At 39.0% G+C, this 15,320-nt stretch overlaps 1 protein-coding gene across 2 annotated transcripts in view; it reads left to right on the top strand.

The window, feature by feature from the left end:
• Positions 1–15,320, top strand: part of acox2 (acyl-CoA oxidase 2) — a 38,993-nt gene that overhangs the window by 14,998 nt on the left and 8,675 nt on the right. For both annotated transcript variants that reach the window (XM_003217837.4, XM_016991681.2), the window contains exons 5-13: positions 398–505; positions 1,399–1,518; positions 4,775–4,890; positions 5,483–5,655; positions 7,448–7,610; positions 8,696–8,886; positions 11,177–11,338; positions 12,029–12,134; positions 14,188–14,405. In XM_003217837.4, the coding sequence (XP_003217885.1) occupies positions 398–505; positions 1,399–1,518; positions 4,775–4,890; positions 5,483–5,655; positions 7,448–7,610; positions 8,696–8,886; positions 11,177–11,338; positions 12,029–12,134; positions 14,188–14,405 (1,357 nt within the window). The remainder of the gene's footprint in view (positions 1–397; positions 506–1,398; positions 1,519–4,774; positions 4,891–5,482; positions 5,656–7,447; positions 7,611–8,695; positions 8,887–11,176; positions 11,339–12,028; positions 12,135–14,187; positions 14,406–15,320) is intronic.

Genomic DNA, 15,320 nt, shown 5'->3' with positions numbered 1-15,320 from the left:
CCTGACGTTTCGCCCACATCTATGGCAAGCATCCTCAGAGGTTGTGAGACCTTACAACCCCTGAGGATGGCTGCCGTAGATGTGGGTGAAACGTCAGGAGAGAATGCTTCTGGAACATAACCATACAGCCCGGAAACCTCATAGCAACCCAGTGATTCCAGTCATGAAAGCCTTTGACAACACATACAAATTGATGTTTGGCAGTGGTCTCAGGCTTCAAAGGACACAAAATATAAAAGTTTGGTTTTGAGTGGCATTGCTGCAAAAGTGGAGTTGTGGACAAGAAGAAGGTTGGTCCTAATTAATCCTGAGGAGCGTCCATTTGGGATCTGTGGCTGCTGATGCTGATCCTATGGTGCTTTGGTAAGCCATGTTTCTCTACCATTTTTTTGTCAAGGAACGTACCTTCGGGGATTGGAGACGACCGCCACTTTTGATGTTGCCACTCAGGAATTTATTCTCAACACCCCAACCCTCTCTGCTATGAAGTGGTGGCCAGGAGACTGTAAGTAGATAGCCAAATACTAGGACTCTGAGCAGTGGGTTCAAATTACAGGAAAGGTGATTCCACCTGAACATTACATTATAGGTTTTCCTTTGGGTGTCTCCCTAGTTTCTGAAATGTGGCTAAAACTGTAAGAGATGCACTCCTTAGTGGAGCCTAATAAACTGACTCCTTTGAAAATTGTTCAGTCCTAGCAGTTCCTATGAGCCAATGGACCCCTCCTGGGGAGAGATGCTGTTAAAATTCAGCAACATACCAGTGGCCACGAAAGCTATGATATAAAGCAGAGTCATGCTTCTCAAAGGCTTTGAAGAGCACAAATGTAATTGAAAACAGGGTATACACTATTCATGTGCTTTCCAAACTTGGCACAATTTTAAAATGCTTCAAAACATTGCTTTCCCCCACCACAAGCCTTCTCTGCCCAAGAATGTTGGTGCCTCATCAAGTTACAGCTCCCAGGATTATATAGCATTGAGCCAAGGCAGTTAAAGTGGTGTCAAACTGCATTAATTCTACGGTGTAGATCAAGCATGGGCAAACTTGGGCTTTACGATTAGCCACAGCTTCCTATTTCCACAGTAAGTTCAGAAACGTATCCCTTGCAGATATGAGAGGTGAACCATATACATTTTTTCCCAGCTAAGTTTTGTTTCAACCAGCCCTGTAAGCTCAGTTAAGTCCCATATCAGGATAAAATAAAAATAATTAAAGAAGCAAACCTTCTGATTAATGCTTCGGGCATTTCATTTGTCTTGTCTCTATCTTTAAAGTCAGTTTCATCTGTTAACAAGAATTGTTACCGATGGTATAATCAAAGGTATGAAATTAACTGGTTGTATTTTCAAGCTAATGGGAACCCTTTGTTTCTCCTGTATTCTTCTGACTTACAGTGGGAAGAACGGCGACTCACGCTGTGGTTTTTGCTCAGCTTTACCTCAATGGAAAGTCATACGGCATGCATCCATTCCTAATGCAGATCCGCAGCCTCCGAGATCATTCTCCATTGCCAGGTGACAAACTCCAGGCCATCTCAAGGCACCAGACTCATTCAATAAAACATTGGTTCTTAAACTGTGGGCCATGGCTCCAAATGGGGGCTCCTCAGCTCAATGTTAGGGTTATGAAAAATTTGGCAACAATAAAAAAAATTCTGAATGCCACCTAGTGAATGTTTTAGGCATTTCCATCAATCTGTTGTTCAGTGTTCACAGTGGACTTTGCAGAAGATGCTTCAGCTGTAGTGTTGTGCTTTTGTATGGAATTGCTGTTCGTTTTGTGTAGTTTCATTCGTTTCATCTCATTTTCACATTTGTTCCTGCTAACAAAAATGGGTTGCCTATATGAACAGAATTTTTGTTTGTCTTACGAAAAAATGAAAACTTTCAGACCATTGGCTGCAATGGGAGGGCTTCCGAAGATCTCCCCCCCCCCCTCGGGTTTTGGGCTAGAGGGTGAAAATCGCCACACACAGAGGGCATTTCAACCCCTTTTAGCCCACTAACTTTTAAAATGTTTGGGTCTTCCCCAGAGTACTATTGTTATTAATAACAATAACAGTGGCACACATCAGCTGTCATGGGGAAGCAGTCCTCTCTCAGACTCTGCTTAGGGTCCCAGAGTAACTATTGTTATTAATATTAAGACCCATTAGTACACATCAGATGTCATGGGAAGCAGATTTCTCTCAGACTCAGCTTAGGGTCCTAGAGTAACTATCGTTATTTATATTAATATTATTATTAACACCCACTGGTACACATCAGCTGTAATGGGAACGCAGCCCTCTGTCAGTACCTGCTTATTGTTACGGGGCTGAAACGAAAGGAAAACGAAAGCAAGCACGATGACTGTGCGGCTTTCATTTTCGTGTTGCCTCTCGTTTCCTACGAAACTGTCATCATTTGTTTTGTGTAGTTGAATGGTCGAAACAAAACAATAGCACGAAGGAAAAAAATTCACGCACATCTCTATTCAGCTGTGCAAATACTGGATTGTATCAGTAAATGTTTGATTTTTATACCTATTTTGTATAGCTATATACTTGGGGTCATGTAAAAATTTCTTGGGCCAAAATGGGATACCAAGTGGAAAAGTTTTAAAAGCCCCATTCATTTCCTTGTTTGTATATTGTGACTGTTATAATGTTATACACAATACTGAACGGTTTAGATGTGTAAATTGTACTTGAAAGATACAGATTTGAATGTACTACAAGGTGATATTTTATTAATGGAAAGCTTGACATGTTTTGATTGTAAGAGAGTTTTCTAGGAGGTGGCACAAAATCATAAAGACCACATAAATGTGAAAATGGTGAAATATTGACTCATTAAAATAATATATGATATATGGTCTTTCATATCTGGGTGGAATTAGGATGGAAGAATTTAAACTTCCAGATGTTTCTCTTGGAAAGAACAGGAGAAAATGTCACCCCTTTCTGAGCCTGAGAGGGCCAAGGTTTTTAACATTCATACTTTTTTTTAACTATGATCTCATAATTATTCATGCATAATGTCCAGGATTTTAGGTTTATGTTTGAATTGCGCTACTTCATTCCATTAAATTAACCACTAAAACAAACCTGCCCTACAGCAGCTTAGGTTGCAAATACATTCTCATTTCAATTTTAGACCCATAACATTTTTCGCACTTGGCAAAAATCCTAATCACAAAATGCATGTTATAGAATGGTAGAAAAACATAAATTTTGTTTTTTGTGGTTCAGGGAATCTGTGAGTTCTGTCATTTTTGAAGGCTAACTGGAATAAAGATAGGAATGGCATCCTATGGGCATAGATTAAAATGCTTGATGATATTTGCTGAAGAGCTTTGTTGTTCATGGACACCTTCCTACTAGCATGTTTTTCAGGGGCGCCTTTTACCTCCCCGCTAAAGCGGTATCTATTTATCTACTCACATTGCTGTTTTCGAACTGCTAGGTAGGCAGAAGCTAGGCTGACGGCGCAATCTCACCCCGTCTGTGGCTTGAACTGCCAACCTTCCAGTTGGCAAGATCTTCTGTAGCTGGCAGTTAACCCACTGTGCTAGTCGTGGCCCTAACCTGCTGTGCTAGTTGTGGTCTCATCTTCAATAACAGTAGGTAAAGGTAAAGGTTTTCCCCTGACATTAAGTCCAGTTGTGTCCAACTCTGGAAGTTGGTGCTCATCTCCATTTCTAAGCCTAAGACCCTGCATTGTCCGTAGACACGTCCAAGGTCATGTGGTCGGCATGACTGCATGGAGCACCGTTGCCTTCCCACTGGAGCGGTACCTATTGATCTCACATTTTGCGTGTTTGCGAACTGCTAGGTTGGCAGAAGCTGGAGCTAACAGTGAGCGCTCAATCCGCTCCCCAAATTCGAACCTGTGACCTTTCAGTCTGCAAGTTCAGCAGCTCAGCGCTTTAACATACTGCGCCACTACTGTCCTCAATTGCAGTAAGCCTTCTATATTTCATGTCTCTGCCAAGCAATTCCAAAATCGGGCTGCCTAGCATATTGCTATTACCAAACTCGGAAATAACACACATAGTGCAACATGATATCTGTTGTGACTCAGCTAGAACCTCAGAATGACTCTGATGGGGATTATGGGATTCAGATTCAACATTACTCTGATGGGAATTATGGAATTCAGGTTCAGAGTGTCCCTGTTGTAGAAGATGAGGGACAGGGAGTTTTTCCCACAGCAGGGAATGATGTTGATACTGAAACTAGCCCGGTGCAAATTGACTCAGAAAAGGAGGACAGTTCTCAGTCTGATAGCATGCAGATAGATGCTAACGAGCTGGCTGGCCTTGATTAAACGGAATCTCTAGATTGAGCTGGCCGTTTGGAATTCAGGGTTCGAAGGAGTGTGAGAATAGCAAACAAGAAAGAGGCCAGAGGCCAAAGAAATGCTTTCATGCTATGGAAAGGGTATTAAAACAGTGTGTTGGGAGACAAACCTTTGTCAAAGCAACTTCTTGCTCAAGTCAAGAAGCAAGCTCTCGTTTTCCTGGATGATCTTGCAGCCTTAGTGTATTCATGGTCATAGGACTTTGTCATGCTCTAATGGGACCTTGTCTATTTCTTATGATTTCTTGGATTATTCTTTGAAGCCTTGTTTTGTAACAGTTTTTTGGAACTTTACTTTGCTTTTGGAAGAACTATTTATTTTCTATTTCCTAATAAAGTACAAAAGACTTCAACCTGTGTGCAACCTGGTGTATATCTGGCAGTGTCTAACCTTGTAAATGTTTCTCATTGCTCCCATTGTTCCTCAGGAGTAACGGTCGGGGATATCGGTCCGAAAATGAACTTTGAGAATGTTGACAATGGCTTCCTTGTGCTGAAAAATGTTCGGGTCCCAAGAGAAAACATGTTGGCCAGATTCTCCCAGGTATAGTTGGAAAAAGGGATCAAATTGGTTTATCAGAACCGTTTCACAGGTTTTCATGTTCATGTGATTCCATTATCTGTTAAGGAATTTTTGTATAATGTTGGGGATTGTCACTAGCTTTGTATCTAAATCCAAACCCCACTCTCCTGACTGAACAGGACAAACTGCAACCTTCCAGATGTTCCTGTATCCCAACTCCCATTAGCTCGAGTCCTGATATCTAATGATGAAGAATACAGGAGTTGTAGTCCAGCATCTGGAGGGCCACATATAATGACATGTCGGGCTGGATTCAGGCCCTGGGCCTTGAGTTCGACATGTGTGCCTTTTGCATTGATTGATGGACTGTGGTTGAGATGGAGTATGCACACATTTGAAGCCTACTTACCCATGAAATAAAAACCCGTACTTTATTCTCAAAAATCGTCTTTATTAGAAATGTAGCATTTTGTTCCTGACAGTTACTGAAACAGGCAAGCTATTAACAAACTCCATACATTTAATCTACAGAGCATTGATTATCGCACAAGGTACACCGGTCCCTCTGTACCTCCTCATTTATTTTCATGTTTCAAATTTCATCTTTTTCCAGGTCTTGCCAGATGGTCAGTGTAAGAAACAAGGGACTGACAAGATTAACTACTTGACTATGATAGTAGTTCGTGTAGCCATGATTCAGAGGGAAGTTGTTATAATTCTGATGAAGGCATGCACCATTGCAATCCGATATTCTGCAGTGCGCCGGCAGTCGGAGTTAAAGCCTGGGTATGGTATGGTTTCAGTCAAGAGGGCATCCTTCTCCTCTGTCACTTTTCCCATTACACTACGTAACAGAATTTGAAATGTTTCTGTTCCTGGTTTGAAAGTCTTATTTCCTGTTTAATTGTACCATACTTACTTTGAAAATAGTTGTTATACTCAAGAAACTTAACTTTTCTGGCTGCCACAAGCTACATTGAATTGAGTTGTCGAAGACTTTCATGGCTGGAATCACTGGGTTGCTGTGAGTTTTCCAGGCTGTATGACCATGTTCCAGAAGCATTATCTCCTGACGTTTCACCTGCATCTATGATAGGCATCCTCAGAGGTTGTGAGGTCTGTTGGAAAATAGGCCATTGGGATTTATATATCTGTGGAATGTTATCTGTATGAGGCAGATGTGAATGTTGCAATTGGCCATTTTGATTAGTATTGAATAGCTTTTGAGCTTCAAGGTTTGGCTGCTTACTGCCTACCAGTATTAAAAAATTCTAAAATCAGAACAGTAAATAAAAAAAAACACCACTCAGAAAACAGAGTAATTTCAGACATAAATCAATCAGGGCCAGCTAATATCTTCCAACAAAGGATTCCCCCAGGCAGTATGCAGCCAGACCTTGAAGCTGAAAGGCTATTCAGTGCTAATCAAGATGGCCAATCGCAACATTACACCTGCCTCAAACTGACAAGAGTTCTTTCTCCCACCCTGGACACTATTCCACAAATATATAAACCCCACTTGCCTAGTTTCCAACAGACCTCACAACCTCTGAGGATGCCTGCCATAGATGCAGGTGAAACGTCAGGAAAGAATGCTTCTGGAATATGGCCATAAAGCCTGGAAAACTCACAGCAACCTATGTTGAATTGGTTGAGGCTTTGAGATGTTCATTGAAAAACTATAGCAAAATTGGCTGCAGGATGTCCTGTAGAAACAAAGTTTGGCCAGTTTAATAAACTTTCCCCATGTTTTGATGATAGAACCAATTAAGAAATGACATTTATAACCCAGGAACAAAAAAACGTGTTGCATAGTGTTATACATGGAGAAACTGATTGAAATGACAGTAACTTTTCAGTTCAACAGGGCAGTGTTGTCAACCACATCTCAAAGTACCAGGCTAATTCAGAGGGCACAGATAGTGACCCAGAGCCAGGCACAGCTACATTCAGGAACAGAATTTTTTTAAACCACAAAATCTGCAAAAATGTCCTGGTCTTGTTCACATTAATAATAATAATAATAATAATAATAATAATAATAATAATAATAATAATAATAATAATAATAGTTTTATTATTATATTATTGGGTGCCGTGCCAAAAGATCTCAGCCGGCATTTGGAAACAATAGACATTGACAAAATTACGATCTACCAACTGCAAAAGGTCACCCTACTGGGATCTGCACGCATCATCCGAAAATACATCACACAGTCCCAGACACTTGGGAAGTGTTCAACTTGTGATTTTGTAATACGAAATCCAGCATATCTATCTTGTTTGCTGTGTCATACAATAATAATAATAATAATACTTTATTCTTATATCCCACCCCATCTCCCTGAGGGAACTTGGGCAGTTCACATGGGGACCAAGCCTAAAATACACCGCAAAATACAACAAGGTACATTTAAAACATAAACATATAAAATCCAAGGCATGTAAAATTCAACAAAAATACTCACAATAACCAATAGCCTTCTATGTGCAATAGCTGGGTATAGATGGAGGTGAAAGGACAGGGTCAATTAACAAATTATTCCTGTTGATAACCAATCATGTTTCCTTCCCTTAGAGACCCAGAGGCAAAGATTCTTGACTATCAAACTCAGCAACAGAAGCTCCTTCCTCAGCTGGCAACTGCCTATGCCTTTCACTTTGTTAGCAGTTATCTACAGGAGGTTTTTGATAAAGCCTACACAGACACTAAAGAAGGAAAGTTTGACCAGCTTCCAGAGGTAATGTGGAAGGAATAAACAAGAACTGTCAATCATTTGATGTGTGTGTGTGGAAGAGAGGGGGACATATATACCAGGCACAGGCAGACTTCGGCCCTCTGGGTGTTTTGGACTTCCAACTCTTACAATTCCTAACAGCCTACTGGCAAGCGTAACATTTCTTGTACATGCGCAAAGTGGATTTTTTTGGGGGGGGATATTTCTGGCCTTGTCTGGGTTTTTTTTTTTAATCGGTGGTCACTCCTTGGAAATAATTAATTTTGTGGCCAAATTTGATGTGATTTGGCCCAGTGATTTTGTTGTTAAGCAGACAGTACATTTATATATATAGCTATATTTGAAATATAGCTATATTTTTTAAAAAGAAAGAAAAAATTCGATAAATATATATTGTGTACGCTATGTACTCTTACTGCATGTCTGAATGAGCTCTAATCGCAAGTTCAGTTTCCCGAGAGCCTATCACTTCATATACAAAGAGTGCATACACATACCATCCATCCCAGCTGTCTAAAGTAGTGCACTTTCCAGAGCAGTGTACTATTAGCTTTGCACATCTCTGCAGCACTGTGGTTTCTGGATATAATCATATGCTGGCTTATTTTGAAATAGCAACCCACATGGCTTCAAGTACTGGGCATTGTCTGGTTAATGTTGAATGCTTTTAAGCTTCATTAATGTCCTATAACAATGATGCTTAGCTTTTCAGAAAAAGAGACTTATTGATTTCAGTGAGCAAGAGTGTCTGTGTTTAACATTCTCCCATTGGAATCAACAGGACTTGCTCTAACTACAGTTAAGAGCTTTGCCTGGATTCTAAAGAAATTCATTTCATTTAATCTTGTAACCTATGTCAGAACCACAGAGTATGTAAAACTAATTCAGGCATTAAAATAACTCATGGATATAAGGTTCGTAACAGGATAGTAGGAAATAATATATGGTAACATAAATTTAACTTTCATTAACTCAGAAACTAGGTCAGTTGGAGACATTGTTCAGTCTTTTTATAGTATCTCCAATATTTTGCTCACATAAATGTTGGAATGTCCTTACTTAACACCAGTCTTTCTGGTTATGTGCAGCTTCATGCTCTTGCTTCAGGCATTAAAGTGATAGCTACAGAGTACAGCTCGTCTGGTGTGGAGGTGTGTCGAAAGGCTTGCGGAGGACATGGATACTCTCTTCTTAGCGGACTCCCTTCCCTGTACACTAGACTGGTTGCCTCGTGCACCTATGAGGGTGAAAACACTGTTCTCCTCTTGCAGACAGCCAGGTAACTTCACCTAAAATATCTCCTAGTCTGGAGTCTGGGACCTTGCCAGTGCATAGGAAGGTTAAAACTTGGTTGTGGGGCCAGGCTTTCGAATAACAATTAGCAGCGTTAATTACTATTATGTACGCTGGAACTCAATTGACAGACACAGTCTTTTAAACTTGGACATGCCTATGTGTATTTTATAATGCGTTTTATGAATGTCCGATGTAAGTTAATAATTTTTTAACTGATTTATAGTGTATTACACAATTTTTATATACTGTATATACTCGAATATAAGCCTTGTTTTTCAGCCCTCTTTTTAAGACTGAAAAACCTCCCCTCGGCTTATACTTGGGTGAGGGTCCTGGTTGGCTTGTATTTGGGTCAGCTTATATTCAAGAATATATGGTATATTTATTATTTTTCTCTATTATTATTGGTATTATTACATTTATTATTTTTCTCTATTATTGTTGCTACTATTACATTTATTTTACTCTATTATTATTATTATTATTATTATTATTATTATTATTATTATATTATTTCACTCTATTATTATTATTCCATTTATTATTTTACTCTATTATTACATGTATTATTTTCCTGTATTTATTATGATTATTATTATTATTATTATTATTACATGTATTATTTTACTCTATTATTATTAAAAGGATACATAAGCACATTGACATTGAAGAAGATGAGAATAATGATTTGATCAGAGTTGGAGAGTCTTATCTTAAATTTGAGCTTTATGTGAATATTCAAAAACATTTAACTTACTGCTGCCTCAATTAATGTAATTTTATTGGTATCTATTTTTATTTCTGAAATTTACCACCCTCGGCTTATATTGGAGTCAGTGTTTTCCCAGTTTTTTTGTGGTAAAATTAGGTGCCTCGGCTTATATTCGGGTCAGCTTATACTCAAGTATATACGGTATGTGTTTTATTGTAAGCCGCCCTGAGTCCCCTGTTGGGTGAGAAGGGCGGGATATAAATATTGTAATAAATAAATAAATAAATAAATTTTACAGTATGTGAAAATTTATTTTTTGATTGCAAACCCCAGAATCCGTGAGTGGTGAAAGCCACAGGTTCAAACACAACATTTTAAGACTTTTTAGATTTAGGATTCCTTTTTTTAAATCAGTAGAGGGATATATTATTAATGTGTATTAATGTATGAAACGTATTAATGTGTATTTTACAGAAATGCTTTGATATGTATCTTTGATGGAACTGCATTTTAATATGTGTGTTTGTAGAATTTTTGTAGTTTTTTTTGTGTTTTTGACTGTGCTGTGTCCCGCCTCGAGCCATGGGGAGAGATGGGAAAGAATTATTATTATTATTTATTTATTTATTTATTTATTTATTTATTTATTTATTTCTGCCTTGGACTAGTAGACAAAGCTCTTTCTTCCACTTCTTCATATCAGTTATGAAATGGAGAACTTGAGTAAGGGTAGCACTTAAAGAAAGGACTAAGAAAACATACTCTTGTGCCAGTAAGTGCATGGGAGGAAACCACTATAGGTACTCCTCTGGTTGCATCAAAACTCTTTTCTATCCTGAAGAGCCTGGTTATAAGTTTTTGAAGCTTCTTCTCAATAAAAGTATAACATATTCGTTATGTTGAGTAATCAAAGTTGTTCAGGATTCTGCATTACAATCTGTACACAATGCACAAGATTGTTGATCATCTAATTAGTTACATAACCATCTTCACTGTGTACTTAAGTAGCGTCTAATAGCTCAGTCCCACTAAACATGCCTTACCAGGCAGCAGCTGCTGCAAGTGACAAATCTGTTCTCCTGTGATTGTAATGCAGCAAATTAATGTTCCTATGCTCCTGCAAACTCCAGTATGAGAGTCAGAAGCAAGATCCCTGTTGCAATTTCTCCGTGCATCAGATATAATTCATAGGGAGGTTGGAAACATGTCTGCTGCTCCCAATTGATAAGAGAACAGACCCTCATTAGTCACCGCTGCTGCTGCTCAGGAAGTTAACATTTCAAGAGCCCTACATTTTCCTTATACTGTTGAATATGTAGGGATTGTAGATACACATCAGTGATGGATGCATAAATCTAGCTTATGCATTGATAACTGCAATTGTGAATTCCATCTGAACCTATTTTCTAGTTTTCTAGTATTATGAACGTACAAAGCTTTGTCTTGCTCACACTGAATTGCGGTATTATCTTTTTTATTTTCTTTGTCCTTGAAAATTGAAGGCTTTAGAATATAATTTGGGTTCACTGTTTGCCTCAGCTTTCACTTTCTTTCTTGCTAGGTTCCTGATAAAATGCTTTGGGATGGCAAAAGATGGCCACCCTATCCCTTCATCAGTTGCCTACTTATCCTCCAAAAACTTTGGAAAATGCCAAGCCTGGAAAAAAGGAGATTTTCTAAATCCTGATGTTTACATTGACGCTTACCAGCAAAGAGCCTTCAGGTTGTCATGAAGACTGGAACCCAAAGTTTTATTCATCTATCTGTTTGGATTAGCAGGATTTCCAAATTGGAGATACATAACAATAGATCAAGAATATTTTTTGTGTGTGTCAGGAGCGACTTGAGGAACTGCAAGTCATTTCTGGTGTGAGAGAATTGACCGTCTGCAAGGATGTTGCCCAGGGGACATTCGGATGTTTGATGTTTTACCATCCCTGTGGGAGGCTTCTCTCATGTCCCCGCATGGGGAGCTGGAGCTGACAGAGGGAGCTCACCCGCTCTCCCTAGATTCGAACCGCTCACCTGTCAGACATCAGTCCTGCTGGCACAAGGGTTTAACCCATTGTGCCACGGGGGCTACATCAAAAAATAATGTGATGTTGAGATAGGGATAGTGAACTTTTTTGGCTAGAGAGAGAGCCTGCCACCTAATTACTGAAGATGGTCACACTAACATCAATACAATGTGTATGTTTGTGTGCACAATGTGTTTTAAAATATCACTGAGATGTCTCCTCTTTCAATCACATTAGTATATAAACCAACTTTCTATTTTTCATGCTAGCACCACCACAGACAAATAGGCAGTTGTTGTTTTTTTAAAAAGTATAGCTGCTGAAAAATACAAAGGTAATTGATTACTGCTCTTTGCACAATGTTTTAACATCCTTTTTATATCTCCTGCCTCCAGGATGTTACAGAATGCAGCGATCAAGCTCCAGAGTCTGGTTCAATTAGGAGTCGCACAACATGAAGCATGGAACAGCTGCTCTGTCCAGCTGGCATGGGCTGCTATGGTTGGTACTCAGTTTGCCCCTTCACCCAAAGTGACTCTTTTGTCTGGGAGCCGGCCACCCGAATTATGCTTAGAGAACAAAGCCGAGGAAAAGCAAGTCATGGCGTATTCATCCTGTGCCCATTTTTAAAAGCCAGGTCTTGTTTTTGAAGAATAGTTGAGTAATAGGTTATTATTATTTGCTTTTGATGTAAGCCGTCCCTTTGAAATGAGCATAGTGTGATCCTCCAGATATAATTGTACTTCCACTCCCATCAGACTAGAGAGTATAACAAATAATGAAGAATGCTGTGAGTTGTAGTCTCAACAACGCTTGGAAAGAAGTACATTGTCTACCCTTCCATTAAGTGAATCTTACTCTGGTCATTTTGTGTATTTTTTGAGACGGTAGCAAAATATGATATGCTAGTTGAGGAGCAACAACGTGTTTTATTTAAAAATTAATCTGTCTTTGCAGAATGTGGGTCACCTTAAAATAAGTTAAGAGATGTTAAATGGGAGAGATGTTAAATGGGACAGAACTGATGACTTTGCTTGGAATTTCTTTTGAGGTGGGATTTTGAGTCAGGGCAGACAGCTGCCATGGGAACAACTGCCCAGCATGACTTACTGCTTTGTGAGCAATTTTTGTGGTTCTTTGATACATACTAAAAAATGTGGGTCTGGCTGTTTTTTTTTTTTTTTTTTTTTTTTTTTTTGCATTTCTCAGAATGCCTAAGAGGAAGTATTATTAGAACCTGAACAGATAACAACAGACCTTGAAGTAATTACAGGTCGAGTATCCCTTATCTGAAAGGCTTGGGACCAGAATTATTTCAGATTTGTTTTTCATATTTTGGAATCTGAGTTTTTCAGATTTTGGAATCCCAAGAAAATTAAATACATTGGAGATGGAACCCAAGTCTAAATATGAATTGATTTGTGTTTCATATACTCCTTATATGCATACGTACACTGAAGGTAACTTTATACACAATATTTTGACAATTTTGTTAATTAAATAAAGTTTGTGTAATCTGAACCATCAGAAAATCTTTTTCTTATCCACCCATGAATAGATATTTTGGGTTTTGATAAAGGATGCTTTTGATACATTATTGATAAAGGATGCTCAGCTTGTACATTGAAAGGTAACCCATTATTCTTAGGTGCTGCTAAGAATGGGCAAGATTCAGGCTCCAAATATACTGCCATATAATCCAGTTTCTTCATCTGAATTATCTGCTTTGAACTGGATTATATGGCAGTGTAAATGTATATAATCCAGTTCAAAGCAAATAATTTAAATTCAGAATCTAGATTAGATGATAGTGTAGATCCACCCTCAGGCGCTCTTTGCTGCTTAGAGAGCTAGTACTTACTGGGGCCTAACAACAGAAGAGTTGCCTTGAGTCCCTCGAAACCTGAAACAACTAAAGGGAGCCCAACTAAACAGAATGGAGGTAGGAGTCAGTGACTTGTTTGTAACTATCTTTTCTCTCCCTGAAGCTAAACAAAAAAAAACCCTTATAGACAACCTACATTGAAAAGCAACTTGAAGGCATACAACAACACATGTGGAAAGCACTTTTACTGACCTGGAGTCTGTGAGAACCTTGGCTTGAATCCAGAGCATGAGGCCCCTTCTACACTGCCACATAAATCTAGATTATCAAAGCAAATAATCCACATTATCTACTTTGAACTGGATTCTGTGAGTCTACACTGCCGTATAATCCAGTTTAAAGCAGATAATCTGGACTTTATATGGCAGTATAGAAGTGGCCTGGGTTTTTAGGGCTCCCACCTTCTCCCTTCTTTCTGGCTACACAGACTCCCCAAATGAGGAGGAATATGGTGAGATGGTCCCTTCTGTTATCTCAGTGATGCTGGTCTAATTCTGGATGCAAGTCAGTGAGTACAGACTTGCTTGTGATGTTGAATGGGAAACCCGTAATGCCACCTACTCATTTCAGCTCTCCTTCTGGACCCCCACTTTGAAAATGTTTCATGATACTTCTGCATGGTAGCGTACTCCTGTATGGGATATACATCTGATTGTTAATTCTTTTCAGGCCCACATTCACTACATTGTGGTGGAACAATTCGCCAAAGCCCTGCAGAGATACGAAAGAGAAGCTGACGTTCATAGGATCCTCAAACATCTCTGTGACCTCTTTGCACTGCATGGGATGTATCTGAATACGGGAGATTTTATGCAGGATGGTTACCTTTCCACAGAGCAAGTTGCCATGGTGACTGAATCGTACTTGGATCTCCTGCCTGTCATTCGGTGAGAGGGTTCTCCTGTCCCTAAAAAGGACTGAATGCATGTTCATGTTTTATGATGATGATGATGGTGATGATGATGATGACAATTACAGTAGAATCTCACTTATCCAACATTCGCTTATCCAACATTCTGGATTATCCAACGCATTTTTGTAGTCAATGTTTTCAATACATCATGATATTTTGGTGCTAAATTCGTAAATACAATAATTACTACATAGAATTACTGCGTATTGAACTACTTTTTCTGTCAAATTTGTTGTATAACATGATGTTTTGGTGCTTAATTTGTAAAATCATAACCTAATTCGATGTTTAATAGACTTTTCCTTGATCCTTCCTTATTATCCAACATATTTGCTTATCCAACGTTCTGCTGGCCCGTTTATGTTGGATAAGTGAGACTCTACTGTATTATGTTTATATCCCGGTTTCTCTTTCCATATGGAGATTCAAAGTGGCTCACAACTATACTATATATACTATACTGTTCTTAATCTCTCCATCCAAAGCTATCCAGTTGCTTCTTATTTGGACTGAGGAAGCGGAGGTCCATAGGGTGGCTATTTAAACCTCTTTGGAGTCAGTAAAGAAGGGTAAAATGCTTTTGTAAACAAATATTTAGGGTATGAAATGGATCTTCAGGCGTAACGTTGGCACATTTTGGGAAAAGAGAAGAGTCATTTTTTATGTTTTGGGCTTCAACTCTCAGTAATCTTAAAGATAAAGGTTTCCCCTGACGTTAAGTCCAGTCATGTCTGACTCTGGGTGTTGGTGCTCATCTCCATTTCTAAGCCAAAGAGCCGGCATTGTCCGTAGACACCAAGGTCATGTGGCCGGCATGACTGCATGGAGCGCCATTACCTTCCCACCAGAACAGTACCTATTGATCTACTCATGTTGGCATGTTTTCGAA

Source organism: Anolis carolinensis, chromosome 2 (genome assembly GCF_035594765.1).
Source record: "Anolis carolinensis isolate JA03-04 chromosome 2, rAnoCar3.1.pri, whole genome shotgun sequence".
NCBI lineage: Eukaryota > Metazoa > Chordata > Lepidosauria > Squamata > Dactyloidae > Anolis > Anolis carolinensis.
The sequence above is the reverse complement of the archived record's forward strand: the minus strand, read 5'-3'. Positions and strand labels throughout refer to the sequence as shown.